Source organism: Argentina silus, assembly GCF_951799395.1.
Source record: "Argentina silus genome assembly, chromosome: 10".
Taxonomy (NCBI): domain Eukaryota; kingdom Metazoa; phylum Chordata; class Actinopteri; order Argentiniformes; family Argentinidae; genus Argentina; species Argentina silus.
In genome coordinates, this window is record NC_139664.1 from 19,315,609 (window position 1) to 19,334,372 (window position 18,764).

Below are 18,764 nucleotides of genomic sequence, written 5' to 3' on the forward strand. Positions count from 1 at the left end.
GTCAAAATGAGTTATAAATAAGTTATAAACTATAACAACAGCAGCTTGTGTGTAGTCCTACAGTATTAGTCATATTTAAGTGTGTTGGCATAACATAAGGAGAGCGACAGACACACACACACACACACACACACACACACACACACACACAAACACAAACACACACGTCTACCTATATGCAAACACACATACACAAACAAACACACACACACACACACACACGCGCACACACACACACACACACACACACACACATGCATGCACACGCACATTACTCAGACTGGCTAAATGAGAGCTAGACATTGAGACTGTGGAAGTCTAAGCTAGAACAAAGTGAACTTGAATGAGAGTGGGTGGATGATAAACACAATGGAAAAAGAATACAAGTCAATGATGTACTTCAGTCATGGTGTTTAGGAGATAATCAGATGGTTTATTTATCTCAGTCCATTTGACAGAAAATGCTATAAGGATCAAAATAAGACTATAAGGAGAATTGGGTTAGGGTTAGGGTTAGGGTTAGGGATGGAGAGAGGGAGGAGGGGGGAGGGAGAGAGAGTTGGGGGCTGAGGGCTAGGGGGCTGGAGGCTAGGGAGCTAGGGGGCTAGGGGGCTGGAGGCTAGGGGGCTGGGGGCTAGGGAGCTAGGAGGCTAGGGAGCTGGAGGGCTGGGGGGCTGGAGGACGGGACTGGGGGGGGGTTGATGGGAAGGTAGGAAAAGTGTGTGGGGGGGGGGTGGGGGTGGTGGGGAGGGTTTGCAAAAATAAAAAGAAGGACAGCAATCATCCTTAACAGGACTCCTTCTTTTTCTTCTCTCTCTCATTCCTGCCATTCACTTTCTTTCCATCCGGGATGTCGGCCCTGTTCTGTCGCTTGAAGAACTTCATGAATCCTTTCCTTGAATGGATCTGAAACGAGATATGGTATTAAAGTACAAAACCACGTAATGACAACAACTTCGGGCTTTATAACATGATGATCAACTGTTTTTTACCCTGTTTTCATTAAAGTAATGTAGATAAGTCCAATGATTCATTGAAGTGCCAGTACTGTACCTTTTTCTCAGCTTTCTCCAGCTCTATGGCCTTCATGGCGAGCTGATCTCTCATCTCCTGTCTCTCCTTTTCATCCTCGCAGTCCTTCAGCTTCTGCAGCTGTCGCAGCTCCTCCCTCTCTCTTTCCAAGGTCTCCACTTCTTTCTCCTTGGTCAGACACTTCTCCACAGCCTTGTTCATCCTCCTCTCCATCTCCCTCATCTCCTTCCTCTCTCTCACAGAGAGGGCCCGGAGACAGCTAGCGGACTTTTCCATTTGAACAGAGTAGAGTTGGGAAGAGTAGAGGGCCTCGCTGAGACTATCTATCTCTCTGGTCTTCTCATTATTGTCCATTCTCCGTTCCTCCTGCTGAGCAGCTAAGAGGGTCTGGAGGTCCACGTGGGCCTTGGACATGTCATCCAGTTGGGTTTGTAGAGACTCCAGGGTTTGTTGGAGGGTGGCCATCTCATTTCTCTCCTCCATCTTCCTCTGCTCTGCCTCTCTGGCCTGCCTCTCCATCTCCTCCCTTTCTGCTCTCCAGTTCTTCTCCTGTGAGGCACAGAGGTTCTGGAGGTCTGTGTGGGCTTTGGCCATTTTGTCCTGTTTTCTTTTAGACCTCTCCATAGCCTGAAGGAGATAGTTGATTTGCTTCTCTTTCTCTTTGACCCTGTATATCTCCCTCACCTCTACGTCTCTCGCCCTGCTCTCCATTTCGCTCCTCTCCTCTACCCATTTCCTCTCTCTCTCCTTGGTAGCTTCGGCCTCCTTCTCAAGGGACTCCACTTTGAGGCCAAGAGAAAGAATGACGTCATCTTTTTGTTTGAAGGTGGAGAGTCCCCACTCGACAACATGCCTCCTCCCCGTCTCTAGACCTTCTCTCTCCTTCTTCCACCTATCCTCCAGGGCCCTGATGGTTCTCTGCTCGTTTAGCTGGTGGTTGTCTAGGAGCTGCCGGAGAGAGTAGAACTTCTTGTCCTTCTCACTCAGAGCGGCCTGGTACTGTGCAGTCATCTCTCTGCTCTTTCTCTCCATCTGGAGCCTACACATCTGCATATTGTTACCTATAAAGTCTCCCGTAGACATATTTTGGAGGGTCTGTCTTAGGTGAAAAATCGTGTTGTCCTTTGATTTAAGCAGATCAACAATCGTTCCTCTCTCCATCTTTAATTTGTTGTAAATAAAGGCATGCTAATTAATCGGTTGAAAAGTTGAGTGTGAAATCAAAGCAGTCTTGTCTGAATACTATTTTAGAATCATTATGTTTTTATTGCGCATTAAACGTCGGGGCATTGTTGCGTCTGTTGTCACGACAACAATGCCCAGCAAATCCCCACGCAGTGCTAAAAAATGTTCTCGCTTTGCCAATATTCTAAAATGACGTGGTCATTTTTTTGCAAAGTGTAAAATAATGTATATTGACAATAAAGTGGCCATTTAGATCGTTTGAATGCTTCAAATATTGTTTTGCTCCTATATCTAATAGGTTACGTATGTTGCGTACACCTGCACCAGTGAACAGTTTTTAAAATGTAGGGTTAGGGTTAGTGTTATTTATTGTTTCGTCAAAATCTACTGCCTTACAACTTCTTACTTTTAAATGTGGGACCATGAGCAATTTCCAACATGAATCCATTTTATGCGTTACACAGTCAGCATATCACGGTTGGGAATCTGTAGCCTAGGCCAGTGTTCTTTTTACCACCACTCATACTAGGGCCTTCACCTGGGTCAGAATCTTGTCCAGGGCCCTGTTCGGAGTTTGCATTTTTCCATTTTAAAAACTTCTCCATCACTGTCAACCACGACCTGTCGCATGCGTCACTAATTCTCTTGTCTCTATGCAGGAAAGAGGCAATTAGCTACCTGCTGCCACCCGGACGAATATTACATTACTCTGCCAGTCACTATATTACAGCACAGACACTCGACAATGGCATATTATTTGCAGATAATAATTAATAAATGTTAATAAAAAAAAAGTGAAATTGGATAATTTCTCACGGCACACCCAACGATCTCTCACGGCACACTAGTGTGCCGCGGCACAGCGGTTGGGAAACGCTGCTCTATGGGTGTGTACCATCACTCTGAAGAGGATGAATTAGGCTGTTCGAGAGAAGCTTTGAATCCTAAGCATCCTGCCCAGTGGTGAGTACATGTTGTTTGAAGTACAGTAGACCAACATACAGTAACATTAACACAACATTAAAGCTGCGTGCTGGAAAACCTTGTTAGTGCATAGGTGACGTTATGGGTGGTGATGCTCATTTTGAATTTCCTGTATTTTGCAGCTTTTGACAAGCCATAACTTCTCATTTAAAACATAGTTTTTGATCATGAATAAGGACTCATACTGTTAAATTGCTTTTTTGGTTTTAAATATTCAACCATTCAGTCCCAATTATGTTTGAGGGGGATATGACATGTTTCCATTCAATTCAGTAACTCAATCTCTAAACAAGGCCAACCTCCAAGCAAGTAAGCCCATAGGATGTTCACGTTAATATGTGACTACCTGCCATACCTTGTGTTTGTGTTATGTTACAGTTGGCAACTAAATGCACAAAACTGAAGGTTAGCACTGTTAATACATAATCCAATCTCAAAATGAGCATTGAATCCAATAAATAAGCAAACTGTAAGTGCTATTGTTAACCAAAGACAGAAATGCTGGGTTATATGCAAATTACTTTACATATACTTAAGTGTATTAACATTATATTGTAATGGTATTGTTCAAAGCTGTTGTTGAAATGGTTTACTCATGGCCTGAGATGACCAAGATATCTACTTGCCAAAACGGAGTCTCTAATCAATCCCATTAAGGTGTGAATCCTAAACAACATGTCCAGTGCTGAGTGTAACTATGTTGTTTGAAGTACAATAGCCTAACAAAGCTACTGTACTAACAGTCATATTTTGAGTTATGGCGCTCAGTTGAATTTCCGGTCTTTTTCGGCTATTTGACAACTCAAAATATCTAACTTAAAAACATATGTTTTTGTATCGAATATAAATATCTATCTATCTGCAATGTATAGTGAACAGAGGAGCAACTGTGTATGAAATGTACATGTTACATTGAAGAGGCAACTGTGAGAAAGGCCAAGATGGACATCGTAAGGACAAATATCAGAAAGACTGAAAAGAACTGGACAGGGTGTTCTCTTTCATTTTGAATATATTTTTACATTATTTCAATGCAATTCAAAATAATACAGGCAACTGAGTCCCTCTCAGTTCTCACTCTTTCTCTGATGTGAGGTTCTGGAGACAGTTCTTCTTCTGGTAGATAAACCACGGCGCGAAGGAGGGTGTGAGGTGGGTGGGGTAGGTGCAATGGGCGGAAATGCGTTGAGGGTGTCCCGAAGGGAGGTCATCCAGGCCAGCATGTTCTCATCGACTCCTTCCTCATCTGAGCCAGCCTGACTCAGGGCCTTCTCTGGAGTAGAGGATTCTCCATCAGACGAGGACGTACTGGTTGATTGCACGGCCTCAGTGGGGAAGAAAAGGGGGTTTCTGTAGACCGTGTGAATTTTCACCTTCTTTGGAGGGACACCCGGGTTATCTATCAGGTGATGCGTTGGTCGCCATGGCAACCCCAGCTTCTCCTGTCTGCCTGGGGTGAGGAGCCGGTTAACATCCAGGACCGACATGGTGGACGACAGTTGGAGCGGCACTGGGGATGTGGATTTCCCGTCCTCTTCATCTGTGTCAGATATCCTCTGACTCTCTGCTTCAGTCACATTGGGTGATGGGGAGATGGAGCGTAGCTGCTCTTCCATGGACACAGACCCCTTCGAATATGAAATCTGTTCAGTAACTTTTCCCTTTAAAGGAAAATTAGGGAGTGCAGAGAAGAGGCCTTTGCTGCATGCAAAATGATCATTGCCTGCGGATTTCGTCAAATCATTGAGGGATGACATCGAAACGTATTTGTCTTTAAGGGACGTCACACAATTGACTGGGGAGGGTGGTTTTAAAGAACCTTGACTAACCCCAGAGTTAGACATCTCTCCATCTGTTGGGGGCAGAGAGACTTCATGTGAGACCAATGTGCCGGGCTCCTGAAGCAGTACGAGGTCCTGATCCAGTATGTTATTAAACACACTTTCCATGAGGCCTGTGGCAATGTAGTCCATGTTTTTTGATGACATCCAGGTCCCTGGATGTCCATCGTCTAGCTCGGACTGGAGCCCGGCCTCCTCCATCTCAGCATGTGCCACCTCTAAAGCCGACATTGTAGGAGATTGGCTGTCAAATGGCTCTGGATTTACCGCTTCAACATCAAAAAATGTGTTTAGCCCAATGTTGCCCTGCATTACATGGTCCTTCACATCCTCCAGCATATTGGTAACCACATCCAGGGCAGTTTTGCTTGCCTTTGCAGTGGCCACTTGAAATACTTTAGGGCAGACCTGTTGAACCTTTACGATGACTTGCTGCTTGACCTCCTCCAAAATACCGGCGATCAACGTCGTCACATAGCTGTTGAGCTTTTCTTCATCCATGGATGATGGATCATCCGATTGACCGCTGGGCTTTTTATCTTTATTCCCCCCGAGAATCCTGCAGACGGGCTCGTCGCTGGGTTTAAATGGATTGACAACCCGAGAAACACACTTCAGCATGTCAGAAGCAATTCTGGCACTGCAAGCCCGTTGTGCTGCTGGTTTCGACCCTCGTGCCGAAGTCTTGAGTTTCACCTCACACTTGATTGACTCAGCTAGCCGCCTCCTGACGCCCTTTGTCCCTAGATGGTCTAGGACAGCGTGCCTGACAACTGATTTTAGCTGCGTCTGACACGTTGCTTTGGTGAGGGCGCCTGATTTCAGAGTCTTCGCCAGTATTGGGTAACTGGGGAGCCTCACGACAGGTCCTTTAGAACTCTTCCTCTCTGATTGTCTTATTTTCTTGCCTTGAATAATTTTAGACTGTAAGTAGAAGTATAATTATTATTTTCTTTTCATGTTCCCCAATCCTATTTACTCATTTCAAATCTATTCTACCCCTTAAAACAAAAAAGGTACTAGGTAACAGCTTATTAATACAATGTTGTTACTAGTGTAATTATCAAGTTGTTACACAGGTAAAGAGGCAATGTAATGCAAAGTGTGACCTTGAAAGTGTATAATGAGTAACATCAATATACTAACCCTGACCCTAAAAATATCAACAATGTTATTTCATCTGTACCTGCTCTGTCTTGTTTGCCTTCTCCACCTTCACTCTGGCGTTGCTGGGCAGAGGTGCAAGGCGTTCCAGGGTTCGTCTCCTTCGGAGCAGGCAATGCTCATCCATAGGAGTCATCCCTACAAATACAGAAAATGTCAAATGACATCTATTCACAATCTATTATTAATTGGCAATGAACATGTCAATACTGTGGCCACCATACATTACGGAATTACAGAAATGCCCCTCAAAAACAATAGGCAGTGAATATATATGTATTAGTTACGATACTTTGTCAGTGAAATTTACTTACCTGCCAGTGAAACAATCTTTTTCACAGTATAGATAATTGATGTGATTTTGTTTTACATGTTGATTTTAAATGGTCTTGAAACTTTCAACCCCAAATCCCATGACTTAATGTGAAATCTTACCAAGTTGTGGTGTTTCATATAGTTGTTCCAGGAGCCTTTTGCCATTGCTACTGGCTTCTGTCATTATTTTATAGTCATGGATGTTATTCACCATCTCTTGCATTTTTCTCTGCTGAATGGCTTGTTTTAGTTCGTACATACTTTTTTTCTGTGAGGAGAAACATTATTTGGATATGTCCAAGGTAAAAACAAGGTTATTGAATTGGAACTTGTCAACTTAGCTGCCACATAAGCTATCACCCTTCTTGTGACATTGAAGTGCAAAAATACTAAAGGTTTATTGTTCTAGGGTAAAAACATTGACATTTGTACACAGCCTCCATGGCTTAAAACAGATGTGTTGGTTCTATCATTCCATACATCTCTGAATTATTGAAGCTGGATGTGCTGTTAGTTTTTAATACGTTTTTGGGAGCTTTGTAAAATATAAAAGTGTAACATTTTACCTTGCTGTCCTGCTGGTCTTTGACCTCCTTCAGGTACCTTGCCTTGTTGACCTCTTGCTGTACATCCTTTTCAATGAGTTTGAGGCGAGATCGCTCCTCATACTGCATTGGATAGGAACAGGAGTTTAATACTACTCTTAGAGTACATGGTCATTTCAAAGCAATTGCATAAGATCAAGGAACTGTCATTTTCATGTCATTATCAAATCTCAAATCTCTAACAGTGTTTGCTCTCCTTAACATCCCTACCAGCTGTTTACAGAGAACGTCCTCTGTCTGTGTGACACATGATGCAGTTTGCAGGCCATCTTTCTGTCCCCTGTCCCTATCACTGAATTCAACAAATCATTTACTGGACATTTCCAACACAGAACAAAATACTTTCACATGAGGCTATACGGATTCAGTCCAAGTTTTGATCATTCATCACAATGGGGATGTGGTCACAAATGTACATCCTGCCCACCTGGAATCACTGGTCGACTGATGTTGCTTCAGTTTCTTAGCTCCTTCCTCCAACAGAAACTCTCTCATGTCAGCCAGAGTAACATTCTCAGCAATCTGGCCTTCCCCTTGCAGCTTCACTAGATTCATCATGTGTTCCTTCTGAAATATGATCAAATAAAAACTGTATTTGCATATTTTAGATACTGTATGTACCAACATGAGGAAAGGGCATGTTACAGAGATTATTTGAGCGATTATTTCAAATGTCTATAATCAAGTTACTTCATGTGTGATCTCAACTAAATGTTTATTTTAGAACACTGAACATTACCATCTGTATTCTGAAGGATTTGTCAAGGTCAGTTTGAACAGTATCCAGGTACTGTTTGAAGGTGTTGTACTCCTTCAACGAGCATACAACCTTGGGAAGATACCACATTATGTGAGAAATAAATATGGTCTGGATTAAAGTGTATCCTGAAACATCATTAATTAAGTTCAGTTTCACCTTACAATGGTAAGGAGTAATACGCATCACATGAACTTACTTTGTCATCTTCCGTGATGAAGTTTTGCTTCTTCAACTTGTCATGCATGTCCTTCTTATGGTAGTAATCATTGAGGTTTGGGTCATGCAAGCTGCTGTAACTGGGCCTTATAATGTGACAGTTGGGGTCACTGATGTTGAAATCGGTTGTTGGCTGGAACAACTGGAGGAATGACATTAGTAGTTTACTTTTACTGCACCACAGTCTGGCGCTTGGTAAGTAAGAGGGTCACTTTTAAAATGCAATCTTTCTTTATAATTCTCTAACTGCTCTGATGGGCCTAGATGAGGGGAAAGCTGGTAAAACATGATGAGTTTGGCCCTTGGATTTTGCTCTGACCATCATGTCTTTTTAAAGAAGGATTGTGAAGCTAATCTGAATCTGATAAAGCGTGTACTGTAATTTCCTCTTTCGCAGATGGTCTAATTGCATTTTACCAAGTAATAAAACACTAGACTGAGTCTCAATCCACAGAGACCTGCTGACTGGATCAGATAGCTGTAAAACAAGATGTTAGTAACTAAAACATGTCCTACGACAGAATAGGTGGAATCTACTAGCCATCTTGTTTATGACTCCCCAGTCATTTCAGATGTACTCATGTCTTGAGAGTAGTGGCTATGTTACTGGACAGGGCCTTGCTTATACCTATCCAGTCCTTTCAAATATACACAACTGTCTTGGGGAGTAGGGACTAGGGTCTGTTTCTGTACAGAGCCTACATGTCTACCTTTACTTTCATTGGCAATATTCTGATCTGAAATGAGGTGTAGTGTGTCACGGGGCCTACCTTTTCACCCAGGCGTAACCTGGTCAACGTGAGGCCAACCCCAGGTAAAACAGGAAGTTTGGTCATTGCAGCCAATCTGCTCCGAGTATTCTCAGGAGTCTTTCTCAAAATCTGAGGAGGCCTTCCCACTGGTGGATGAGGATGCTTGGCTGATTTAGGGGGTATCCCCATTGTCTCAGGAGCCAAGGAGGCGTTCTTCTGAAAAAGAAGCAACTCAGCTATATGCATACATACTGTAAAAACTGCATTTTGTGCACATATGGGCATTTGGTAAATTTTTAGGTGAATTCAACAGTTGTATTGCAGTGCCATGTTAAGTAAGCCTGATTTCACACCCTTCTTATTTGAGAGTTACAGTAAAGTTGAGAGTTACAGTAAGCAGAGTACACCATAACCACAATTGTCAAGAGTCGAATGACTAAAATAAAATGACATAAAATGCTTTGTTAGTAAATGTAGCCTACCTGTTTTCCTTTCGAAGCTTGTTCCATACCGCAACTTGCAGAAATGAGCTTCACGTCTGTCGATACGATTATATATCAATACAAGCCCATTGTTACGATGACGTCATCACCGTTGACATTTGTCAAATTTGCCAAGTCAATCACTTTTTCTGTCGTGCCAGCGCCAAGCTATCTCCATGACAACCTCTGAATTTCTAATAAAATGTCATACGTTTAACAAGTCACACAAATTAATGAATTCACAGCTTAGAAAACAATAACTCCATTTAATTATAAAGACGGCTGTGGATGAAGATGAGTACACGAAAAAGCAATTTATCAATTTACACAAGAGATAGCGCAGTGGCGAAGCTACTCACGACCGGCCGGGTGAAAATGTCTTTGATTGGCCCCACATGTTCGAATAATGACAGCTATTAAACTACTGTTAATAACTGGCGAGACGTCCTTTGCATTATACCATGAGATAGGCTATATCAACAATCCCCTTCCATCCGCTACGAAAAGATACCTACTATTCACTCATTTGATGTGTCTTGTGTTCAGCAAAATCATCTACTTTCAAGTCCAAATCCCTGTCTCTGAGGTTCTCAGTCGTTGCTATTAGTGTGGTACAAGCAGCTACACTTTAAAACAACATGAGCTGTTCTCTTTTAGTCTGTTATGTCTGAATTTGAATGGCATCTTCTCTTCGTATTTTTTTTTCCATAGTTCGCTTTCTAGACTGGACTCGAGTAAAAGTCTATGCCCTGACCTCGATGTTTTCATCGATCACTTAAAGAAAGAAACGATAGGATCGATTGGTCAGAGGGTCACTTCACTATTTATATTGTCCAAACTTCGAGCCTGACTGCCTGGATTTATCGCTAACACTCATGCAATATGTGTTCCATCATATTACGTAAATCCGTAATATTATGTCTATCTCACGGTCCTATTGTTGCATGTTGCTCACATGAGTCAAGGGTGAGTGCACAACCATCTGTGATACAAAACCCTGGGTCTATTGGCAGAGGTAGTATACGTACACATTTTAATGAATAGGCTTATAGTCACACACATATAGTACATACACATGGACTTACACATGTGTAGGAGAAAGTGTTCTAGTTATTCCCTTGTCAAACTGTAGTTTAAGGAATTGAGTTTGAATATATGATAATACATTCGAACTTTCTAAAAACTCAGCAAAAAATTTACACTGAGTTGTTGTTTTTTTCTTCTTCACAGGCTCTCATTAAGCTTGATGACAATGGAAGCAAACTCCTGATAATTCACAAAGTCGGCACCGATGATGTTCACACAAGCTGGGCCCTCTCCGGGTCTCTGGTTTTTCACCCATGACATCAGCGTAGGGAAACTCCTCAGTGTTGATGTGCGCATGATGTCACAGAGGTGCCAGAACACACACTTGCCAGTCTGTCAGATTCAGACCGCAGACGAAGAACTGAGCTGTCAAACACAGTGATCAAATCTCGTATTAAACTCTATTCCACGCACAGTGCATTCATTCTGGCCAGAGACACACAGGGCTAAAAGCACTGCACTAGTATGTGAGGAATCATTCTCAAAATATATCTCTCAGTTATTCCATCCAATTATTAAGGTATATCCCATAACATCGTTGTCATCTAAAACTAGTCCAAATCATTTTTTTTGTGCATTTATCAACTGTATACCATCATGTAAATATGGTGTTTCCACACTACAGTGTTTCAGTAGTAGGTCACTAACATGGTCTTCCGGCCTTTAGCTTCGCATTCAGGACTGCTATGACTTTTTTTTTTTTTTTCGACTGCTATGACTCGTCCAGGGGTCCTTGGGGAAGGTCCATGGCTTCCTGATTTCGTTTTCATTGTATGAGACAATGACTTGCTGTTTTGAGTCCCAGCAGCTTTGCAGAGAGGGAGGTTTCTGGATGAGACACATATGTATAAGTTACATGATGGTAGTGGTAAGCAGCAAGTCTAATTTAGGAGGGCTGTAATGTGTGCACAGTGTTCTTCGATAACACACCTGATTCAAATGCTATTGGTCGAATGAAAACAATGACAAGTTGAGTCAATAGTTTCACTAGGCTGTAACAAAAGCCTGCACACTCCTGTTTGTGTGGTCAGATAGTTTCAGCTTATGCACATTTAAAATATTTAACAGTTTCTGGGTATTTACCTTAAGATAAGAGAACCCACAGTGGTATAAATGTTGTTACATTGAAAAAGTGCGAGCGTGAAGGTGTTCACCATAGATATGGAACAACAGAGTAGAACTGTTCTATCTGTTCTATCTCTATGATATTTAAGAAGAATGCTTCTCTATGACAGCATTGTGATTGAGATTCTCTGTCATGATCTGAGCAGGTTGCCAACTCTCTAAGTGTTGTATTGACCTGTAGAGGACCTGTTTCCCAACTCAACCAATAAACCAATAATGACCCACGCCAGCAATAGTTATACATCATCATTCAACAAAGTGCATGCAAGAAAAACAGAACATCTGGGATAAGTTCCATTCAGAGAAACCTACAAGTCAGCTCACTCCACCTGCCACGGCTTATTCGCTTTTTATTTGTTTATTTTAGGAGGCAGACTGAGATTTGAAACTGTAAGTCAAAATGGAACTTATTTCCACTAAAACAATGATTTTCATTGGAACATCATGGGCACAGGAAATAAAAATGTAGAACTTTCACTGGAGTGGCCCTTTAAGTGTGTGGTATGATATCTGCACAGATTCCAAGCAAAAATGAATTTCTTTGCCATGAGTACGATTATGTTGATTAATGATTGTCTGTCTGACACTAAGTCATCCAATAGTGCCTTTTGTAAGGTTATTTCTAGATGAATATTAACATGGAAAAGGTCATCCAATCAAGGGGCACATGAGCTCATTCATATTGTTGTGTGTGTGGAGTAACTCTCACTGTGAAACATGAACAAAAGACCATCACACCTTTCATGATGCTCACTAATTTTATTCGTGTCTACTGTGTCTAATATACCAAGGATATTAGTCTTCTCAGATGTTACTGGAGGGCATCTTAATCTGGGTTTGATTAACGAGCGTTGGCCAAGCCGATCATGTTCTTGGCTCTGTTGAAGATGGAATAGTACTGTCTGATGAAGACATCACCCAGGATCCACAGGTTGGAGCCACCACTCTGGAAACCGGTGCTGCAGCCATAGTAGGCGGACTGTAGTGGTGAGACAGATTTGGTCAGACTTGATTTTACACACACACACACACACACACACACACACACACACACACACACACACACACACACACACACACACACACACACACACGCACACACACACACACACACACACACACACACACACACACACACACACACAGTGGTGGTCTTACCCGGCGGATATAGGTAGAGCCTGGCAGAGTGAAGGCCTTTCCTTGGATGTTGAAGGTCAATGTAGGCAAGCTGTTAATGCTGTTACAGTTCACAACATACTGAGGGAGGTAGAGAAAGAGGGGGTTAGTGAGAGAGAAAAGGAGCGAATGACATAATCACCACCCTCTGCTATGAGAATGGGACTGTTAAAAGCCTATCTTTTTATTACAATCCACACACTGTGCAATCGCTGAGTCATTCGGGCTACAGTAGGCTACAGTAGGCTACTTACGTCTCCATTCTGGTAGCTGGCTCCCACAGCGTTGTTTATGTTGTAGATGTCACCTTGGGGTCCGGCAATCAGAGAGGTGCCAGTGTCGATGATAGCTTGGCACCCACCATTGCAAGCCACAACCCGGCCGTTGACGGTGACACTGTGGTAGACATGCCATGCAGATGTAACCCTTTCATTAACCCCAATTTCAATAGTGCTTGAGTGCTGCCGGTGCTTGAAATGTGTCGGACCCTTTTATAACCCTCTATGACCCTCTATAAACATGTAAAACCGCTACCATATTCTGTCTGCAGTAATCTGTTAGTAATGAAATATTATATGACCATAAACAACCTGCTTAAACCCTCCATAAGCGTCCAAACCCCCTATGGTGCTGTACCTGTCCATAGTGATCTGCCAGTACATCTGGGAGGACAGGGGGATCCAGGTGACCGGGCCATGGTAATGGCTGTGGTCAACACCACCGAAGGTCATCACACTACCACTCGCAGAGTTACTGAAGGGAGAGAGAGAGAGAGAAAGAGAGAGGGGAAGGGGGGGTTACATATTTGTAGAGTCAAAAGAGTCTGATAGCCATCCACACCTGGTCAGGTAAAAACAGACTATTTAGGCTGCCTAAAAGAGAGAACTGTTGAGGAAAAGATGCAACGGACTCTCCAGCACCTTCTCCGTTCAGATAAAGAGATACTCTCTCCAGCTCCTTACCTGCTCAGGTAGACACCGAAAATGTCTTTGTCGAGGAGACCCTCAGTCATCATGTTGTCAAACACAGGTGTGGCCCCAGAGGCTGCCAGCCGAGGGTAAGCCAGACCCAGGATACCATCTGCTGTCATATGGGCCAGGAAGGGAGCCTCGGTCTGACTCAAGCCAAAGATCTGGTTCTTGACGGCGATCTGACCCACCTGAGGAGAACACATGATGGAAATTACCAGAAGAACAGATCTAGGTGGACTGAAATACCAGGTATCACGATGACATGTGAATAAGTCACGTTCTAATCGCATGACAGGTCACAAAACCTACACAACACCACCTTGGTATTAAGCATGGTTGTGTTCCTCACCACAACAGTATCGTATCCCTCGATACCAGTCATGCTGCCAGTTCCGTACTGGATGGCGAGGCTTTTGCCAGCGTTCTTATAGGTTGAACTTTTGTTCGGGTTGAACTTTTTGTGGTTTTCTGTAAGGAGAGGAGAGATGGTTATCTTTGACTAGGTCATTCACCAACTTGTTATTACACTGTGTGTGTGTGTGTGTGTGTGTATATTTATGCTGTGTACTGTACATACGGCAGGCCGTGCTACTGCAGTAGACAGAGGGCACCCACAGGTTGGAGGAGCCAGAGTCAAAGATCACTTTGAAGGACTGAGGGGGAGTACCAATAGTGATCACACCATAGTAGGCCAACTAGGGAGAGGAGAGCCATAGGTAAACCATAAGACAAGATAGACAAAGGCAGAACTCCCATGAAAGCAAAAATGGCAATTCATCATTTAGCAGTCAAATTAAAGGCAGTGTGCTGTGACCGCCAGGCCAGTCTCTTACATCAGCGTCGTTGGTCATGGTTTCAGTGGAGACGTAGAGGCTCTGGTCGAACTTGGACTGGGGGTTGTAAGGGTACTTCACCCTATACTCCTCCCACAGACCCTGCTCCTCCAGATTCTCCCTGGCACTCTTCCCCTTTATCAGAGGAATGCTGCAGGGAACAAAATGAACAGCATAAACAATGACTTGTATTCAATATATTACACATTAAATAATCAAATCACTCATGGAGGAAATGGAGCAAAGTAAAATGTGTTCTTTTGATATTCCGAACGCATCCATTCATCGTGGTGCAAGGCCATGGCTCTGAACTTACTGGATGAGACACTCTGAGAGTGCCACCATGGCACATAAGACGATAGCCCACTTCATGATGTCTGCTCTGGTACGGTTCAACCTGGCAATCAACAAACACATCAGTCTAGTTCTTTGTAGTGCACCTGTAGGTGTTTAACAGCAACCTGAGACTTAGGGCCCTAAAAGGGCAAGAAGAGGCAGCGGTGGTAAGGAAAACCTCAAGAGGTACAGTAGGAAGAAACCTTTGGAGGAGCAAGACTTACCTGTGGATCCTTGAGCACGGGTGACATGAGATAGGTGTGTGTGGTGTCTTTTATACAGGTAGGCCAGCACCTGTATCTACCTTCATCTTGCTTTATCACAGTGATAAGCTACAAAACACACAGGCATTTTCCATTGCAGATGGAAAGTAATGGCGGAATAATGGATAACCTTGTGACAATGTCTAACTTTGAAAAAGTGCATTTCATGATGTCACATGGGACACAGAGGGCATGATTTTTGCTTTGTAATAATCATGCGGCATGCAAATGTGATTCAGGTCTTGGATTTCAATGTTTTTTAATGTCAAGGTACAATAATTATGAATATTATTATGTAGAGCGATATATCATTATATCATTCAGGTGAGGTGGAAAAGTGAGGACATGGGAAACCGTAAGGGAAGAAAAGGGACATTTTAAATTCAAGGGCTGGAATTATAGTTATTATTATTTTATTTTTTTGGGGGGGGGGGGTCTAGTGAATAGTGACAGTAGCTCATGACACAGTTACATGGCAACAAAAGGTATTAACTACGGAAAACACGACTGGATTTGAATTTAGTTTAACTACCAAAGCTACTGCAAAATGTACAGTAGTTAAACTAATAGCTACATGTAGTGGAACTACTTACCAACACGAAACAGGCAATCTGCATGATAAGAATGAGTGATTACAGGTATGAATGATATGAAACGTTCCAAGGATATTGGATCGCCCAGAGTGGAAACATTCATAAGGACGTCAGTGGCAGACTGACAGATAGGAATAAGAAACAGAGATTATATTTGTAACAAGGTCCGTTGTACACAGAGGCAGACGCAGTGTTCGCTAAAGGGAATAGTCCCGTTTATTTTCACAAAGTCAATCACGTTCCACAGTACGTGTTTAGGCTTTCCAGCCTTTCCAAAACCCACTCGTCAACTTTCCAGTTTCCGTCTCTCTGTCTCTCGACGTTCCCAGCCCACCTACTGAAAAAGCAGAGGCACACACATCTTAAGTATCTAGTCAACGAGGCTTCATTTGCAACAGGTGTGGAACGGAGCCTCGCCGACATAACCCTGGCCACGGTCCTGTAGCTCCCTCTACAGGCCGAACGCTGCATGTCCCCCCACAATATTTATATCAAAAGAACATTGTGTCTTTTAAGACTACAAAGGAAAGAAAGCACAGTGTGTGTTCCAAGCGCCATTTTGTCTTTATTGGTCTGCAGAAAAATGTATTCCACACTGTCCAAATGAGATTACAAATACAAGCATTTTAAAGGTCAGCCTGTATATGGCAGACATACACGAAGTACAACGTATCCAAAAGCTCTTAATTCATTTTGCTTTGGCGTGCAGGAGATACAACAGCATGGGCAAAGCATGGGTAAAGAGGTAGACAAACGTGGACAAGTTGTCTCTTGAAGTACTTTTCTATGGTCTTCAAGGGCTGTCAGGGTTTTATTTAACATTTCTGATATACACTACATTGGTGGTAGATTAGGATCTCCTACACACAAGTCCACTTACTCATAAAGAAGCATTAAGCTGGTCTAGGTCTATCATGTATCATGGCTATAGCACTGTTTCAATAACAGTGTATTACAATAGTCATACAGTGTTTTCACTGAGGTAATTATCAGTCATAGCCCAGTGCAGATACAAGCATTGTACATCAGGGGAGGCTGGTGGAGACAGAAATCGGAGGATGGGCTCATTGTAATGCATGGATTGGAATGCCACATGTTTGATACCATTCCTCATTCTACTCCATGCATTACAATGAGCCCGTCCTCTGATTTCAACCTCCATCAGCCTCCACTAATCAGATGTGTCTCAGTGTCTCAGTCCTTCTCTGTCTCTGGCCCATCTGAAGTCCAGGCCTTCCTCTTCACAGGCACCCCCTCACTGATGCGTCTCCTGTCCCCCTCCTCACTCCTGGGCCTGGCCACACCAGAGGCACCCCCACCCCCACCCCCACCACCTCCACCAGGGGCCTGAGTGGGCCTCTGAGCCGCATCGGCAGAGTGAGAGCTCCCAGAGTGCCAGGCCCTTCGTCTGGGGAACCAGCCAGCTCCAGGGGGCCACATAGGCCCGACCTCCAAGCCCAGACCGGAGCTCCCCTGGGCAGACTTGGCTGCCTCAGATGGGTGGGTATCTCTGGATAGATGTGGCTGAGGCTGGAGGATGGCCGACATAGAGTAGGAGCTACAAATGTGTGGGAAAGAGGGGTTGACAGAGGAGGTAGAGAAGGAGTGAAGGATGTTGGGGTTAAATGAAGGAGGAGAGGAAGGGAGAGAGATGCGAGGCTTGGGGGGTAGCAGAGCTGTCCTTCTCCCCATTCTTTCCCCTACTCGTCTTTCCCCTCCACTAGCTGATCCTCCTCTTCCTTCACCTCTTCCTTCTCCTTCTCCTTCTCTTCCTCTTTCATCCCAGTCCCTCCTCCTCCTCCTCCTCTGCACCTCCTCTAACTTAACCTCCAGACCGTGAACGTCTTCGGTCAGCTGGTTGACCCGGTCGAACCGTGAGAGCAGACCGTTGACGCAAGGCAGCAGGCGGTCCAGATAAAGCTGGAGATCAAAGCTCGGCTCGGACACACCCAAGTCCTCAGAGCCCAGGGAGAGGGCTGAGGACAGGGGACGGGGGGAGGAGAGGGAGGAAGAGAGGGGGGAGGAGAGGGAGGAAGAGAGGGTGGAGAGACGTGATTCCTGGGATGACCTGGAAGGAGGCACCACCATGCCCTCAAACTTCACCCTGTGTCTGAACTGGAGAGAGGGAGAGAGAGACATGGTAGACATGGTGGGGACATGGTAGATTTTGTCACATTTCATCTGTATTCTTCCCAAACCTGTATTAATTCATGAATCAATTCCTACAGTATTGTCGCTGAACTTTTGTTTTATATCCAAACATGTCAGCCACTGTCTTATTTATGAATATGCCTAGTTCTTAAATGTTTTTGCTTTTCTAATAGGATTATTAATTGTCTCGCAGGATAGTGATGGGATCACATTTTTGTAATTTAGCAGCAGATCACCTTCCGGTGTAAATACCATGGACCGAGTGCAATCTTCCCCACCATACTGTACTGAAAACAAACTCCACTAACTTAGGTTGTGTGGCAATAAAAAGGAACTTGTATTGTATCATGCAAAAATATAAATCACTATCTTGAAGAACACATACTCTAAGAGTATGAATTAGGCTGTTTGGGAGAAGCTTTGAATCCTAAGCAACCTGCCCAGTGCTGAGTAGGCCTACATGTTTTTTGAAGTACAACATACAGCACTATAACAGGTATCAAAGCTGTGTGCTAGAAAACCTTGTATAGTTATGGGTGGTGGTGCTCATTTTTGAATGTCCTGTCTTTTGCGGCTTTTGACAAGCCATAACTTCTCACTTAAAACATAGTTTTTGGTCATTAATTGCTATATGTACTGGCATACAGTGGAGTGAGTGAAAGTACGATGAAATGCTCGCAAGCGCTCCTCTTCTAAACATACATGCATTCTAAAGTATTCGGACCCCTTAACTTTTTCCATGTTTTGTTATGTTGCAGCCGTATTCTAAAATGGATTAAATTCATTTTTTCCCTCATCAATCTACACACAATACCCCATAATGACAAAGTGAAAGCAGGTTTTTAGAAATGTTTGCTAATGTATTCAAAAGAAAAAACTGAAGTATCACATTTA

At 43.4% G+C, this 18,764-nt stretch overlaps 2 protein-coding genes across 2 annotated transcripts; both read right to left on the minus strand.

The window, feature by feature from the left end:
• Positions 1–786: 786 nt before the first annotated feature.
• On the minus strand, positions 787–2,085 carry LOC310811327 (uncharacterized protein; the record flags this gene model as incomplete). Its single annotated transcript, XM_083679448.1, has 2 exons — positions 787–906; positions 1,054–2,085. The coding sequence occupies 2 exons, from the start codon at positions 2,083–2,085 to the stop codon at positions 787–789; spliced, it is 1,152 nt and encodes a 383-aa protein (XP_083535574.1).
• Positions 2,086–12,388: 10,303 nt separating this feature from the next.
• Positions 12,389–14,899, minus strand: LOC310811138 (pepsin A-like; the record flags this gene model as incomplete). The annotated part of the gene is made up of 9 exons (XM_083679211.1): positions 12,389–12,526; positions 12,706–12,804; positions 12,978–13,119; positions 13,360–13,476; positions 13,686–13,882; positions 14,044–14,162; positions 14,272–14,389; positions 14,528–14,678; positions 14,844–14,899. 9 exons carry the CDS (start codon positions 14,897–14,899, stop codon positions 12,389–12,391), a joined length of 1,137 nt encoding a protein of 378 aa, XP_083535337.1.
• Positions 14,900–18,764: the final 3,865 nt, after the last annotated feature.